General features: G+C 41.2%; 1 protein-coding gene across 3 annotated transcripts in view; it reads left to right on the top strand.

Annotated features, from left to right (window-relative positions):
- The window catches only part of smap1 (small ArfGAP 1), a 65,782-nt gene that overhangs the window by 2,049 nt on the left and 46,533 nt on the right, over positions 1-17,200 (top strand). For all 3 annotated transcript variants that reach the window (XM_037973746.1, XM_037973747.1, XM_017421634.3), the window contains 3 exons: positions 10,430-10,563; positions 11,965-12,050; positions 15,253-15,328. In XM_037973746.1, the coding sequence (XP_037829674.1) occupies positions 10,430-10,563; positions 11,965-12,050; positions 15,253-15,328 (296 nt within the window). The remainder of the gene's footprint in view (positions 1-10,429; positions 10,564-11,964; positions 12,051-15,252; positions 15,329-17,200) is intronic.

Genomic DNA, 17,200 nt, shown 5'->3' with positions numbered 1-17,200 from the left:
GACTCTTTACCTGTGGCCCGCCGCGGTGCCTTCCTCCAGCTGGGCTGCACTGTCCGCCAGAGCTTGTTCAAAAAGGGGAAAGTTTACTGTTTCCGCTCAAAGTGCCAAACTTAGAGTTGAATCAAACATTTTTTAATAAACCACAACAATATCTCCTCCATTTGGGATATTCAATACAACTGTAACCCATGACAGCAAAATCTACATAAATCAGACTGCTTTTATATAAACAATATTAATAAAAACTAGTTTTCAGCTGAATCAGGTAAAACTACATCATGGTATTCAGACACTAAGTGTGGAGTTTTTGCAGATAAGTGTAGCTGCAGATGAAACTTTCCTATATCTTGAGTGGAGTTTTAATGGCTGGTATTGAGGTGACTTTTTGAGATTAAATTTACTCCTGGGTTAGGATTTACAGAGTCAGGATTTATCACAAAGTCAGGGTTCACTCTGGCTGTCAGCTGTTTGGGTTTCATCCCCTGAATCTGATCTGCTTTCCACTTTGTTTCTAAACAAGTGCACGCTTCGTTTTAAACATTACTGATGCATCCTAACTAAGCTGGAGTTGAAACATTCTGCATGTGTCTTCAGGACAGTCCTCCCAGTTTGTCCTAAGATAAGTTTGGCTTTTTTCGGAAAGCGGTCAGGTGAGGTTTTCCAAAACTCTGCACCCAGCTTTAACTAAATAATGTCACGATGACGTGCTCAGTTTTTACACGACTGCATGGCGTGTTCTTGAGAATAACGAATGTTTAAGAAAACCTAAATGGTTATTATTATTATGGGGTATTTACAAAATAAATGAAACCTGAGTCGAAATAAAACTGAAGAGTGGCTTTTGGGAACTGTTTCACCCCTAGGGTCTGTGTGTCTTGTTTGGTCTGACCCTGTCTCAGGTGTCACCTTTACTGGTTCTGGCCTGGTCCCATGTGTTGTATTAACTTGGGCTCAACAGGTCCACGTGTCTTGTCTTTACCTGCTCTAACCAGGTTCAGGGTGTCGTCTCCGCTCGGTCTGACCGAGTCTCGCGGGTCGCCTGTAGCCGGCTCTGGCTGGGCCCGATCACGTCTCGTCCGGGTCTCGTGCGTGCTGTCTTTACTCTGTGGAAGTGGGTGTGGCGGCACAGCGACGCGATCACTGCATTGTGGTGACTCACCTTACCCTGTCAGCTGTAATTCCACCCTCCACTCTGCCCTACATTTTCCTGTCCGTGTGACAGAGAGATGCAGCTTTTTCCCTCGCTGATTCTAGTTTCGCTGGCGTGGGTTTGTTCACGGTACCTCTTAGTTTGAACTCCGTCACCGACGTGATTGAAATGCTTCGCACTCTCAGCCAAAGTCCTTGTCTTTACGTCAGCGTGATGATTTGTGCTGACTCAGTGGATCTTGGCGGACGCCTTCAGGCCACTCGGCGCCCTGATGACTTGTCCTTGATACCACTCTACTGTCATGCGCACAGAGACATGTACTCTTAAGCCCACAATGCTGCAAGATTGTCTGCAGCTGCATTTATTTGAAGGTGTAAAAGGCAAATTGTTAATTCAAATCGTTCTATTAATAATACAGAATTAAGATATTAGCAGCCAGGGGAGTAGTGTTAGTTCCTTTCTACCTATCCTGGAAATATGAGGAAAAACTAATGCGGCTCATATCTCAGCAGCTAATGGTAATAAAGTTACTGTCTAAAAATAGTGGAACAATTTCAGAATAATGGTCCTCAGTGGAATATTGGGAAGACTTTGAGTATCCCATCATCAACAGTTCATAATATTATCTAAAGATGTCAAGAAGCTGAAGAAATCTGTGTACAAAGGACAAGACTGAAAGTCAGTACTGGATGCTTGTGATTTTCAGGCCCTCAGGCGGTGCTGCATTTAAAACAGGTCTGATTGTGTTCTGGTCATCACTGCATGGACTCAGGAACACTTCCACACATCACTGTCTGTAAACACAGTTCACTGTGACATCTGTAACAGCAGGTTAAAGCTCTATCATGTAAAGAAGACGTCATATGTGAACACCATCCAGAAACGCTGCTGTCTTCTCTGCACCGAAGCTCATTGAAATGGACCGAGGCAAAGAGGAAAACTGATCTGAGGTCAGACGGATCCAAATGTGAATGTTTTTTGGAAACTACAGACGCCACATCCTTCATAGTAAAGAGGAGAGGAACCATCCGGACTGTTATCAGCTCACAGTTAAAAAAGAAACCTGCGTCTCTGATGGTATGGGGGTGCATGGGCAGCCTCCACATCTGGAAAGGCATTGTCACTGCAAAACAGTATATACAGATTTTAGAACAACATGTGCTCCCATCAAGTAAAAACAAACAAACAAACAAAAAACACCAAAGCCATCAGACCAGAATGGGGCAACATTTTCTCCTCCAAAGCCTCCAGCAGCTGCTCTCCTCGGCTCCCAGACGTTTACAGACTGATGTTAGAAGAAGAGGAGACGCTTCATAACAGTAAACTCAACCCTGTTCCAACTTTTTTGAACTATGTTGCTGCCATAAAGTTCATTTTCTCAGTTTAAACTTTTGATACGTTTGTTTTGTTGCAAATCAAAAATGGGTTCATGAGATGTTTACAAATCATTGCATTCTGTTTTTCATTTACGTTTTACATAACATCCCAACTTTTGTTTCTGCTGTATTTCCTTACATAAAAAACAACTTTTATTGTGAGCCCAGTAGGCACAGCAGTTAAAAATGTATTTATTTAAGGTCTTTAAACACTGATACTAATGGCTTCTGCTAATGGCCTCTGCTAATTTGCTAATTGATAATGGAGATTATTAAGATTATTGGGATCAAGGTGCTCTAAGTAAGACAAATTAATTTTTTTTTAAAAGGTGACAAAACTTACAAAACCAAACTGCTCGACAAATACTTGCAGTAAAAAAAAAGGTTTTTCTCTCCATTTTGTCCATACAGAGCTGGTTCTGATCTCTTTTAGACAGTCCTGTCACAACTCCCGCCTTTAACTGGCTCTAGGTTGGAGTAAAATCCAAGCAATGCTCAAATGAACCCGGCTGCTGGTTAGGCTGTAATTTGGCCTCGCGAGTGTTGAACTTCGCTGTCGTCCTTTCCTCTGTAATTATCGGCCGCTGCCAAAAAGGGCAAAGGCAGCCATTAGTGTTTTCGCCCATGTTTGTGTGCCTCGTTTGTTACTAAAATATCTCATGAACCGCTGGAGGAAGAAAATGTAGTGAAACTTGCAGGATGGATCATAGGATATTTATCTACATCTGATTATCATTTAAAATCAACCCGAATTAAGATGGCTGCCACAACTAACTGATCTGCAAAAAAGCACAAAAATGGTTACACCTCTGTTTAGTTTGACAGATATTTGGCTAAAATGTGGTGTGGTAGTAGCTGAGACTGATCCAAAACACAGATTATGAGCACTAACAGCTTGGGAAAAAGTTTACCATTAACCAACATTATTTGTTACCAAAATATATAGGAAATAATCACTGGGTACATCTACAAGTGATTCCCCTTTGGAGTCAACCTAATTCAAAATGGCCACCCCAGTCAAGGCAAACATGGTTGTAACTCAGTCAGTTTTCGATATTGAGCTAAAACGTGATGCTGCCGTAGCTGAGAGTCATTAACAACACACACTCTGAGCATCTCGCTGTATGTCGAGCTTTGACCAAATTGGCTCTATCTTTGTCATTTCTCAACATAAGATAAGTTTATTCGAAAATCCTGTCATAAAAAGCGGTGGGCGATATGCATTCCTTCGAGGATGAAGCCCAGTTCTTTGCCCGCTGTCCTGTCACGTGTGAGTTGTCTGAGACACGCCTAAATCATGGAGACAGTGTTTTTTTTAATCACTTTGTTTCTAAAAACTACTTGTGAATGAAACAGCTTCCACTGTCCTTCCATAGTTATCCTCCACTCCAGTAGAGCCTTGGTAAGCTGTTTTTCTATGCCTATAAATACTTTAAACATTTTAGTGATTTTTTTAAAATATTTTTTTTGACTATGATGTGTTGAGGGTTTAATTTTCGGTGTCAAAAACATAATTTTAATAATAAGCTTTTAGCTGTAGTGCCTTGCATCACCAGCAGATGGAGTAGTTGTCCTTACTTTGGCCGTCCATCGTAACTTTAAGAAGTCTTTTTTTTTTTTTTTTTTTTTTAAGAACTACAAATTATGTTTAATTCTTGTGCAGACTGTGAATAAATGAACCAAGTTATTTTAAAACAAAAACATGTTGTTTTAAAGTCTTCAAATATTATTCTTTTTTAAATGTAACACAAACCACACGCCTGTAAATGTCTTTGAATTCTTCCTGTGTCTGTGTCTTTGTGTCTTTTCCACCTCTGATAATCCTTTAAAGTGCTGTCCATCTGTCCTCACTCCTGGACTGTCCCTTTTAGTTTAAGAAGAGACAATAGAAGCACGTGATGAGTTTCTAGTTTGCTGTCATGAAGGGAGGAAAGGCTAACTTCAACTTTCTGTGCAGACTCTGATGATCCGGCAGGGGGCGGCACATTGTTCTTCTCGTCTCTCCTTTGAGGCTCGCTCATGCCCTGATGTCCTCCGCTCTCCTCCTGTCCTCCTGCTGCACATTCTCGGCAGCCGTCCAAGAATTTACTGAGAGGGAATGTCATTAATTAGGAAATGGAGGTTGTTAACCTTCTAAAGAGGAAAATACAGCTGAATGTCAGCACAGATGGTTTATTTTTGTGCGCGTGGCTCAAATCAGCCTTTTAGGAACCTGAAGCAATCATTTCTTCTTTCTAACAATAAACCGGATTAGCTCAGTCAGATTGGGTGAACGTTTTGTAGGAGAACACTGGGACAAGACTGTGCAGATTGAGCGACAAATGAGACAATGGCGTTAATAAATGACGGCAGGACAGTTGGAAGGTGTTGCTTTATTTGGTTCCCTCACACAGATCCTGGTCAGATGAACCATGAGGCGCCGCAGCTGTAAATTTCTCTGTACCCTTATTGTTTCTCATACATTTGTCAGTCTTAGCTGGAAGCACAGTGGGGATGAAAGGCTTCACCTGATGAAGGGTGTAACTCACCTGGTATCTGCAGCTCCCCCCTCCATCTGATTGTCCTGAGGTTGACAGTTGGGGGCTTTAATTTCATGCTTGGCTGGCTGACCCCTCCGCCCCGTCAGTTAAAAAGCCGCGCCGTCACTCTTCGAGGCTCAGGGCTGCTTCTCTGTCTTCTTGTCTCTGCTGGGAGGACGCGCTTGGTTTGTCTCCAGTTTCTCTTGGCTCGCACGAGCTGCCGGAGAAAATATGCTCCTTATTTATTATATTTATTTATCTGAGCAGTTCCTGTTGGGTCTTTCCTCAAACACGTCACGGAGTTGAAGTTGTGTAACATCGCTGATTATTGAAAACATTAGTGAACCTGTGTGTTTGGATTCTAAGCTTTTTAGATACATTTTGATCTCGTGAAGGAGTTCGAGTATCTGTGAGTCTTGTTCGCGAGTGGCGGTAGGATGGAGCGGGGGATGGATCGACGGATCGATGCCTCATCTGCAGTAATGAGGGTGTTGCTTCGATCGGTCGTGGTGAAGAAAGAGTTGAATCGAAAGGCAAAACTCTCGATTTACTGGTCCATCTACGTTCCAACCCTCACTTATGGTCATGAGGTTTGGATCGTGACAGAAAGAACGAGATCCTGCATACAAGCGGCTGAAACGTGCTTCCTTCGTAGGGTGCCTGGCTCAGCCTTATAGGTAAGGTGAGGAGCTTCGTTTTCTGGGAGGAGCTTGGAGTAGAGCTGCTGCTCCTTCGCATCGAAAGGACTCAGTTGAGATGCCTCCTGGACGCCTCCTTTTGGAGAGTTTTGGTCATGTCCCACTGGGAAGAGACCTCAGAGTGGACCCAGAACGCTCTGGAAGGATTATATATCCTCTCTGGCCTGGGAATGTCTTGGGATCACCCAGGAGGAGGTGAAGAGTATCGCTGGGGAGAGGGAGGTCTGAGTTTCTCTCCTGGCCCTGCTGGCTCCACGTCCTGACCACGGATAAGCAGTGGAAGCTGGAAATATTTTTAATTCCCTTATTTTGTCCCTTTTCTACAGAAAAAAAATAATAAAACAACACAGATTACGACAAATGTTAAAAAACCGACATGTCATTACCACTACTGGGTTGGATTAGTTTTCTAGAGCCGACACAGATTGGCTCAAACAAACTTTCCTCAGCTCATATCTAATAAACCAGCAGGCATCTTTAGTCCTTCCATCAGCTGATATCGTCCACTTGAACCCGACGTAGCACAGTGGTGTTAGACAACCAAGCCTAAAGGGGTGATGCTTCCTCCAAGAACTGCAAAACAAATGCAGATTATTTCACAGCGGTGCCGTGAGCCGCTGCCCGTCTTCAGTCGTCAAAGCAAAAAAACTACTGAAGGAAAATGTCTGTAAAAACCGAGCTTGGATTAAAAATAATGCTGCTAGAATTTTAAAAACCACTACTAGCACAGATAGCTTTGTTAGCAAAGTTATCCTTTGATCTCTTCTTGTTTTGTTCAGTGAAGCATTTTAGAAATTCGGTGCAGTTTAGGGTTAGGCGACTGGACGAATAAAACAAAAATCAGCCGCTGGAGTCCAACAGTTATTGTCTTTTATTTCACCTTATTTTAATTAGTTTCATTTTCCCTTTCAGGGAATTTTGACCTGTTAATAAACGCACAGTTCAAATCAAAATCACATCATTTTATTACTTTAGCAAGGATCTGCAGATTTATTTATTTATTGTTTTACAAATCAGCAGTAGGGTTGCACAAATATCAAAGACTTAGAACTGCTTGCACTGTAATCAGTCGTAGACCATCATAGTTCAAGGAACATGCATTCATATTCTACATGCAGATGATATTTCTGGTCAATCCAACAGGCTCTTACTGGCCTTGATGCCCACACCTGGTTAAGATGATCTTGCAGACAGAAGAGAAAATAAGGAGTGAGGAAAATATGGGTTTTTTGCAATTAATATCACAGTATTTCTAATATCGTGCAGCCCTAATAAGCCGCAGTATTTCAATAAAATTAATTTATTCATAGTGAGAATGACAAACGACAAGATACAGTTGCCTAAAAGCAATGTTTTAGGAGAAATATTTGTTCTAAGAAACATCACCCGAACAACCGCCCATTGTAGCGTAGGCATTTGTGTTTAAAAAAAAAAACAAACTCAACAAACATTACTGGTATGTTGCCTCGATAAGCTACTTTTTAAATGAGCTAAGATTTGAAATATGGATTTTGGTACAGTGTTTAAAGTATGTTTTAAAAAAAGACAACTAAACAAAATCAAGCAGGGAGTTTTTCCACACTTATCAGCTGATGGGTCTGGGGCTTCGGTGGGTTGGTGGTCAGTGCCGCGGTCTTGAAATCTTGATGTTGCAGGTCCGAGCCCAGGTTGTGTCAGGAAGGGCTTTCGGCGTAAAACGATTGCCAAATCGTCGGCGCCAGTTTGCTCGCTGTGGCAACCCCTAGAGAAGGGAGCAGCCGAAAGAACTTACTTTACTTACCATCAACTAATGGGTTTAATACGCTTCGTGTTGTGGGCCTCCAGCTGTTCCACACTGCCCAGACCGCTGCCATCAATTAAACACAGACTAGCTGACAAATAAAAACAAATATGGTGGTTTTATTGATATTACTGTTATCAGTGGATGTTGTGACAATTTTCTCTTGTAAACATCATTTTTAGCTGTATGCCTAAGCTCCACTGATGAAGAGGCATACCGGTACATCAAATGCTCAATTGGCGTTTATTTATTTTATTCTTAATGGCACTATTAAGTGTCGCATTAAGGTTCTGTCCAAAACAGTGAAGCTACGGCCAATTAGGATTCCTGACTAAGCTGACATTGTTGTCCGTGGTGACCCAAACTTTCCTCTTACAGTTTCTCATCGAGCTCCGAGGCTGTGTGGCCGCCGGCAAAATACGTTGTTTCAAGACACTTTTCTTGCAGGTTCCCACTTACTGTAGTATTCGGTGACAAATAGGTGCAAAAACAGTAAAAGATGCACATCTTCAGTCTGTTGGACTCATAGAGCATCATGTCAGAAGTTGACTACATTCCTATTTTCTGTGCAACCAAAGCTACGTTCAGTATGGGATATCTGATTTTATTATTATTATTATTACAGTCTAAACATGAGAAATATGAATTTTTTTCAAATTCGACTTATGTCGCTTTCATATGTGGTTCTAAATTGGATACATATCTGGTGTTTTTTAAAGCAACCTCAGTCTGTGGATCAAACTGAATATTGATATTATTATCACCAACCTCATGTAGTTTAAAGCTCAGAACTACACGTCTTCAGCTACAGCTTAGAAGTTGCTTTGTCCTTTTTTTTTTTTTTTTGTTTAACATTTTTGATTTGTCCTGGATGACTGAGAATCCACACCAACATATGATACCAACGCTGGTGTCGATAGTACCGTGATGGAATCGATACTTGCGTTTGTTTCAACTTTCAGTCGCGTCCCAGAAGGTCAGTTCTGTGCTGAAGCAGGTGGGAATCAGTAAGATCACATGCAAGCACTGGACGAAACAAGCACGGCAGATAATAACTTTGGCGGCTCCGACTGCACAACAGCTTCAGAATCGGTACACACACGCCAACATGTGTAGCATCCATATTTACTTCTGTAAACACATCACATCTTCTTCTACACATGCGGGTCGCTTCAGACTGTTCACAGTGGAGCATTTGCACAGATGCGGTATACCTCTGGTCGAAGGTTTTGTGTAACTCCTTGGTTGGAAACCAAAGTGATCCCAAATCAGTAACTTTGTATTCTAGTCTCAGCAAAAACAAAAAGAAAAGCTGAAACACACCTGTGCAAATATTTCACCAATCCTTTGTTGCTGACTGAACATTGACAATCCATCACCCAACCCTGGTGCGGTTCTTTCACGGTATATTTGTTTCAGCGTGACGAGTGTTACTATGTTCAGTTCAGTTGTATAAGTTTTATTTTCAGTATCAGTATTAGCTGAGGAACAGCTGTAAGGAAAGCCGTTCTATTTGTCACTAAACCGCAATGAAACATGGGAGTAGGGCTGTGTTTTTGTGTGAAAGCAAACCTAAACTGAAGCCTAACGGACACCGATTGATATCTAGCAAATACAGTCCAGCTTACAGCGGCTTAGCTGCTTGATTTTAGGCTTAACACTTATTCAGCCGCCTTAATGCACCCCTCCTCCCCCTCCCTCCAAGGCCATCCAGCACATTAGTGCCATTACATTAACACTCAGATGCTCTTAGCTGAGACCAGCAAGCCCTCTAGGCTCCATGCACAAACTCTTCCATCTAAAAAGCACCAGCGCACCGCAATTATACGGTCTGGCTGCAGAAAAGTCAAGCCTGTGTGTGTTCAAAGTGACTTTCAGGCATCAGACTGACGGCTAGTGAGCTTCATGTTCTGGACGGGGATGGAGGCTGTTGGCACCAGCCCATTAAATCATTTTCTTGTCGTTTATGTGCCATCTTCCATTCATCCCCGCGGAAATTTGGCTAAATGTGGGTCATTTTGTGCCACTCAATACATGAGCGTCTGTGTTCGGAGGACAGATTTCTATGGGAAGCTACTAAACACGGTTCATTTAATGCCGGTATTTTAAGGAGATTTGCAAAGATCTGGGTAAATGTTGCGGGTTTCTGTATGCTTCATTGCGTTTTCTGTCAGTCAGAATGTTTGCTGGACTTCTCAACAAGACGTGGAGCCATTTTTCTTCTGTGGGATTGGGGAAAATACCTTTTGATGTTTGACCTTCAACAATCATGGACACTTTGGTTGGCAGAAATGTAAATAGGGCTGCTCAGTTATGAAAAACATAATCGCAATTACTGGACACCATTACTCTTTGAGTTTAAGAACGCTAAATTTTCCTTGATACCTTCCTGTTGAACGTAGCTTTCAGATAATTGACAAAGTATTCCTTCAAATGTAGGCTACTGTAGAAAATAAGAAACACAAACCTTTAAAAATCACCTTCCACTGCAATTTAGAGCCCTATGAAATCTTTTTTTTTTCTCCAAAAATATTTTTACGATTGTGGACCAGTTTTTTTTACCCTTGCAGAGTCTCTAATAGGGATATGGGAGTTTGACTGTTAAGTCCACATGTGTTTAATGGACCCGGAGAAGGCTTACAACCATGTCCCCAAAGAGTATTTTGGGGGCTTCAGTGGGATTATTGGGAGCCGAGGTTACTCTTGCAGGCTACCCAGCCTCTAGGTGCAGGTTGGACTCCATCAGGGCTGCCCGATCGGCAGCAGAAGTCACTGTTTGTGTAAATTGTTGAAAACTCTAGCTGTAAAAATCCCACCACTGATAATGTTTTTGGGAGTCTCACATTGAAGTTATCTCAACTGATGTTATTGTCTTTCCTTTTCTTCTTGATTCATGTCCGTGTTAGGACCTCGGTGGGCATCATGGAACCTCGGGGTGTTCATGTGCATCCGCTGCGCTGGAATCCACCGCAACCTGGGGGTCCACATCTCCAGAGTTAAATCTGTCAATCTGGACCAGTGGACACCTGAGCAGATCCAGGTACACACACACACACACACACACACACACTTTAAACTTTCACCAGTATGCGACAATGTTAGCATTGAGGGAAAATTGCATAGAAATAAAATGCTGTTAAAACTCACTTTTCCCACGTCAATAAGCTACTCCCCTGTGAAGTTGGAGTTCTGAAGGGTTTATTTTTGAAACTGGAGCAGTCAGCATGAGACATAATAGTAATAAAAAAAAGATTTCTGTGCTTTGGGAATTAGTTGTTTTAAGTCCTAAAGTAATATAATAAGTAATACTGGTTTCAGCTCAATAACTATTACGATTACAGCATTTTTGTGCTTTTTAAAGTCAGTTGGTTGTGGCAGCCATCTTGAATTGGGTGAAATCCAAACATTTGTCAGATGTAGATAAAAATCAATGATTCATTTCTGTAACTTTTCAGTCATTTGTTTATTAAGACGACCACATATTATATTTCTTGTAGCCAGAAAGTGTCAGTGTGAACAAAGTAGACTTACCATGTGTCAATATTTTCTGAAGGTAGTTTTTCTCAATAAATTGGTTAAATTCTCACAAAATTGTACATGGTAGGGTTACTAACCTATGGAAGGATATTCCAGACACTTTTTTGAGTTTATTGGTGCAGTTATAACACACACACCACTCAGGCATGCTGCTTCAAGACGACTGATTCCTGTTTTGATAACGGCAACGACTGTCCATTGAGTCACACGATCACGTGGCGAGTGCTCCCTCTCTGGTTTTAACTCTGTGATTAAATCAGATTGATTTGGTGTCATAAATGTTTAATTTTTCCACCGAATCAGATCAGTCTTTAATCTGTCACTCTGGTGCTTCATCACAGTCACAGATGCTCTGTCCTGTAGCCCAGCGTTTAGTTTTTGTATTCCAGCGTTGGTCAGGAATATTGATGACCCGAGTAGTAATTAGTTTTTGTTGAGTGTGTTTATGCCACATTGATCACGTTCCACACAATAAATCCAGCGTGTTGCTGTCAAAGTCACACCAGAAAGCCAGTAATGAATTTAATCATCCAGCCATTAATAGATCCACGTGTGTCGGTGTTTCTACAGGGCAGCGCCTATATTCCTCAGCTGAGTGTGAATAAAAAGGCTCTCACTCTGAATGTTAAACACTGTGTTCAATGACTAATTATTCCTAGATGGCTGATTATTCCAGCTCTGTTTCTTCTATCATTACCCTCTTTATTCAGCCCCGTCTCACACAGACAGAGTGTTTTTCACTGTGTGCGAGTCCACACGGAGGAGTCGATGGGCAAAACCAGTTGAATGTAAATGCGGCGCATGAAAGAAGCTGCTGTGTGTCGGGCAGCTGCCTTCCTCTGCAGGAATGTCACATGTTGTTCTGGTGTTCCCCTCGTTTCTAATCCATCCTCTCTCCCCGCAGAGCATGGTGGACATGGGCAACAGCAGAGCTCGACAGCTGTACGAAGCCCACCTCCCGGAGAACTTCAAACGGCCTCAGACAGACCAGTATCCTCCTCCTGCTTCTCTCACGTTCTGTTTCAGTTTTACTTTCAGCGTGTTTTCTTAAAAGCTGGGCAGATGTTATTGAAACACTTCCCGTCATTACTCAGCTGCGCCTGCTGTCATATTCCATGTGCTGAAAATCTGCTGCTTTCGTTCTTTGCTGATGTATACGTCGCCGTATTAGGGTCATTAGAGAGGAAAAAAATGAGGAGGAAGTTTTTATTAGTTTGTTTGTTTCACAATTTTTTCAACAAAGTCACAATGGCTAGATTAAATTTGAAGCATTATTGCCAAAAAAAAAAAGACGCCGTGTTAAAAAAAAAAGGTGTCTTGTAAGACTAAATCGTAAAAAGTGAACCCCATTGAGCTTCTGAATGCAACTGTCTTTGTTCCGGTTTTCTGTAGCGTTGGTTTGTTTGTCCATCTGTTAGCAAGATTACTTAAAAACCTAATGAACAGTTTTTGATGACATTTTCAGGAAATGTTGGGGTTGTCACAACAAACACGTGACTAAATTTTGTCGTTGATCCGGTCAAAGGTCAAGGTCACAGGGGTCCCTGAGCTCTAACTCTGCAATCATAAAACGTAGGAATGTCAAACTGCACAGCTGGACATCTCATAGGTGTCAAGGAGGATGCCTATTGATTTCAAGGTCATGGGGTCAGAGATCAACGTGACCCCTTTGTTAAAACCTTGTTTCCTCTGCCGAAGAAGTTCTGTTTTTAGTTGTGTTCATTGGTTTGTTTGTCTGTCTGTTAGCAAAGATCAAGTAAAAACTAATGAACAGATTTGGATGAAATTTTTAAGAAATGTTGGGGTTGTCACGAAAAACAAAGAATTACATTTTGGTGCTGATCCAGATTATGAATAAATTAATATTTTTGTTCAGAGTTATGTGCATGATTTTAGAAAACGATTACAACAACAACAACAAAAAAGAGCTCTGTAGAAATGTTCTTTAGAAGTTGTGACACAGTGAGATCATCTATGTAAATTAGGTCATTAGGTTTGTCACTTACAGAAACTTTCAGAAGCTCATTGTCTGCCTCTGACAATTTTGTGTCTATTTTCATGGATATGATACAGTTTGTTTAAAATACCCCCAATTTCCAGTTAATTCATATAATTCCAATGGAAACTAACAGATTACACGATCAAATGTTTCATCAAATTTTATCAGCACAGCAATAATCATTTTGAGCACAAAGTAGCAGGCTTGTCACGGTCACATCATTCCAGACGTTTACAGAAGACACTTGGAGCAGTGGCTCTGTTTACAGCAGTAAAACACAATATAACACAAGCCAGCAGAATACAGCCTGTTCATATTTCCACCAGCACACAGAAATAAATCATGTGTGTGTGAGATGCTCTAATACATTGTGCTGCATCTGGCAGGCTTGTGTGTGTGTGGGTGGTCGTCACTCTTTATTCTCCTGAAGTCCATTAGTGGTTCTGACAGCAGCAGAGATGGCTGAAAGCAGCAGATAACGGAGTCAGGTTCAGGAGAATCAGCGGGACTGTTTCTGTTGTAGCAGGAGGACGTAAGAAAGGTGATACGTACTGCGCTACTGTTTAAAGCTCTCGTTAAAAGGAGCGGCAGATCAGATTTATCGATCAGCCATAATTAGATTAATTGATTTACTCACCCTTATTGTTTATCGTATCTGAGCTGAGGGCTGAATCTGTTCATTTCAGGGAATTTGCATCATGGCATATTACCAATAAAAGGGACCAAATTTGCCTCTTAAGAATTTTTTAATAAAATGAACTTAAATCAAAATAAAACCATCACAACAATAGAATTAACACTGAGAATTTGGGAATAATGTTCTGAGTTTTATCAAGTAATTATATGAACTTGATTTAAACAAGTTATTTACCAGCTCTCTGAAGCAAGAATTAACCTTTTATAATCTGAAGGAAGACTTTAATTCTGAATTTATTTTAAACATAAGAGTCTTTTGAACAGAATGTTTGGAGTTAGGATCTATGTTTAGGTTTTATACATGCACAAATTTAGACAGTTCAGACTATTTTTGTTATTATTTTAGTATTTTTGCTTTGGAATTTAGGTCAGAAGAATGTCAGATTAGTTTAATGAAGTATTAGATTGGAAGTGAAACACTTAATCAGCTATTCAAGTTCATAACCAGACCAGCGTTGCTTTTCTCATCACCAGGAGGGACTCTAAGGTGCCTTATTGCGGTACAGCTGGACTGGGGTGGGCCTTCCTCGGGAACAATGCCGTGCAAATAGGATGCCACGAACCCAAGAGTCAACTGAGGATCAGTTCAGGTCAGCTGTCTTGAAGGTCACCCAGGAGGATTAAGGTGATGGACTCTGAGGGGTCTGAAACTCATCAGCTGGTGGAGTCAGGAGTTGGAGGATGGCGTGGCATCTAAGAGTGGTTCAGTAATCGGACTTACCTCTTAAGTTGCAGGCAGTTCTTCTTAACTCCTGTTAGATTTCCTTTTACTTTACTTTACTGAACTTTACATCAAAATAGACATACATAAACTATAAGTTTATGTTAAACAAAAATACGAGATGAAAGGAAAGTGGACCAGCATGGAAAACACAAAACAAACTACTTGTAAAACAACCAAGCAAAGATTCAAGGTCTCTCTCCAGTTATCAAAACAAGACGTGGAAACATAGTCAGACACTGACGAGGGCAGCAACCTTAAAGTCTCCATAAACGAAGCTTGAATCATCCGGTTCAAAAGTTGGGGATCTCTGAACTGTCCTCTGTAATAACAGAGAGTAATAAAATTTGTCTTTGTATTTGACTACTTTCCTATTAGATAAACTGTGTCAGAAAAAAATGAACTTTTTTTTACACAGAAGAGTTGCTGGAAAGATGAGTCTAAGTCAGAGGTCATAAAGGAAGGGGGTCCCTTCATGCTACACAATGTATGAGTTTACCCACACATTTATTTCATATATTTACGCATTATTTTATCATCTAAATATTATTTGAGATCATACGAACTTCCTTTGTTTTCCAATTAGTCAGGTATTACCATCAGTACCTTTACCTGCTACTGTTTGAATACCAACTACTCTTATTGGGCTGTTTAGCACATCATGACGTTGGGGAAGTTGTTACTTTAAATGTAAACTAAAGTAACTGAATGATTTTTATCATGTGAGCGTATTTCTGTCGTGAATCAGACTGAGACCTTAACCTTTTGACCTTCAGAGCAGTGGAGGTCTTCATCAGGGACAAATATGAGAGGAAGAAGTTCTACAACACGGAGGCCATGGCTGCAGTTCCGGTGAGTATCGACAACATTTCGTCATACTCACGTTACAGCTACAACAGTTGGATAACTTATTTATTTATTTACTTTTTTTAACGGGTGTTTCTGGACTGTTTAGGGTTGAAATTGACCAAATACAGAAAGCATCATTGTTATCAACTGGTGTATATGAACTGGACTTGACTGAACACTGTGCACAGGGACTGGATTTGGGGTGCATGGACTAGACTCATACATTAACTGGACTTGGTGTTCATAAACTGAACTCAGTGTGTTTGTATTTTATTTTTTAGTGGCTTTCAATTTCTCCATTTTTCTCTTTCTCCCTCTCATCTCCTCCTCTTCTCTGTTTGTTTTCTTCTGTTTCCTCTGAGGCGTTGCCAGCAGCCAGACTCTGATCTAGGATCTGTTTTTGCCACCCACACAGGCGGCTCAGCTTTTATATTCAAATTAATTATTAAACCAACTCATTATCACTTTAAGTAGTTTGAGGCAGATGGTGAAGAAGAAGAGAGGGTGGCTGACAGTAACTCTGAGCTCCAGTTTGTTCTGTGACTGTGTGTGTGTGTGTGTGTGTGTGTGTCTGCGTGTCAGACTAAGTGATAAGCCCAAACTGTTTCCAAACATCTTTTCTCATCATGAAATCGAAGATCGACAGATCTCCGCTGGTCAATACAGGACTGCAGATGTAAAAATGTTCAGATATGACATAAAAACTGACATCTTGGTGTGTTGATGATGGACTGGTGGTTGGAGCACAAACATCACGATGCTGCACAGTTCTTCACTCACAGTGCTGTAGTGTAGAAATTAAGCTCCGAATTGAAAATTATTGGTCACATTTTGGCAACTATTTAAGATAAAATGACATTAAACCTAACTTCTGATTAGTTTAGCTTTAAATACACCAATATGATGTGAACAGACCAAGCAGGTGAAAATAGAACCAGGGCATATTAAAACCTTTAACTCCAGTTCATCGCTTGTGTTTCTGTGATAAATGGTGAACTTTTGAAATCCCATGTTGAATGTGTGACATCTCTTTGAGAAGGTCCGAAATGTTTGAGCACTAAAGATCAGAGACGCCTTTGTCTCTGTGTGACTGAGTCATGCTGTGATCCCGGGATTGTAGCTCAGGTATTTATTTTCGGTGATACTCAGTCCTGCTTTTAGTATTTCCGTTTTTGAAATTCAAACAGACATATTGTGTTGCTGATGCACCGGTGGGCTGTGAGATGTCGGGCTTCAAACAGCTGGAGGTTCGGTTTTGTGTTCGTAGACTGCAGCCCTTTTTGTGTCGTATTCTCTGAGTGCACAAGTGCAAAGACTCCGTTTCCTCTGCAGCATCGGTTCATTGTGTCCTGAGTGAATTAGTTGGTGTGTCTGTGCGTTTGAAGCCCATCTTCCATCAGAGAGCATCTCAGTAAAGTCGCTCTGTGAGCTGAACTCACTGATTGGCCTGAAAATGTCACCGGAGAGCAGCACACTTGGCCTGAGGGACACTTTGCTTATTTCCAGCCTTATTTGTCTGTATTAGTCACTGTTGTGTGTTCATGCAGCCAGCGGTGGCAGCCTGGTTTACCATCCATCCTGTGACGTCCGTGCACACGGACGACCCCGCAGGGACACTTTCAGATTGTTTTATTTGTAGCCGAACAGCAAATCTCTGAGCTCCCTGCCAGTTTAAAAGAGCGCCGACGAGTTCAAAGTAAGCCGAGGAGCATCAAAGAGAAAAACAGCGACTTTTATATCAGTTCAGGTGGGTTTTAAGTCATAAAGAGGCTGGATGATTGTAGATTGTAGAGTTGTGTATCTCTGTTCTGTGACCTATGCGATGCGTAGCTCAATACACTGCAAACAGTCTGATTCATTAAAGATACCTGAGCA

Source organism: Kryptolebias marmoratus, linkage group LG22 (assembly GCF_001649575.2).
Source record: "Kryptolebias marmoratus isolate JLee-2015 linkage group LG22, ASM164957v2, whole genome shotgun sequence".
NCBI classification, from domain to species: domain Eukaryota; kingdom Metazoa; phylum Chordata; class Actinopteri; order Cyprinodontiformes; family Rivulidae; genus Kryptolebias; species Kryptolebias marmoratus.
Note: the sequence above shows the minus strand (reverse complement) of the source record. Positions and strands in the feature narration are given on the sequence as shown.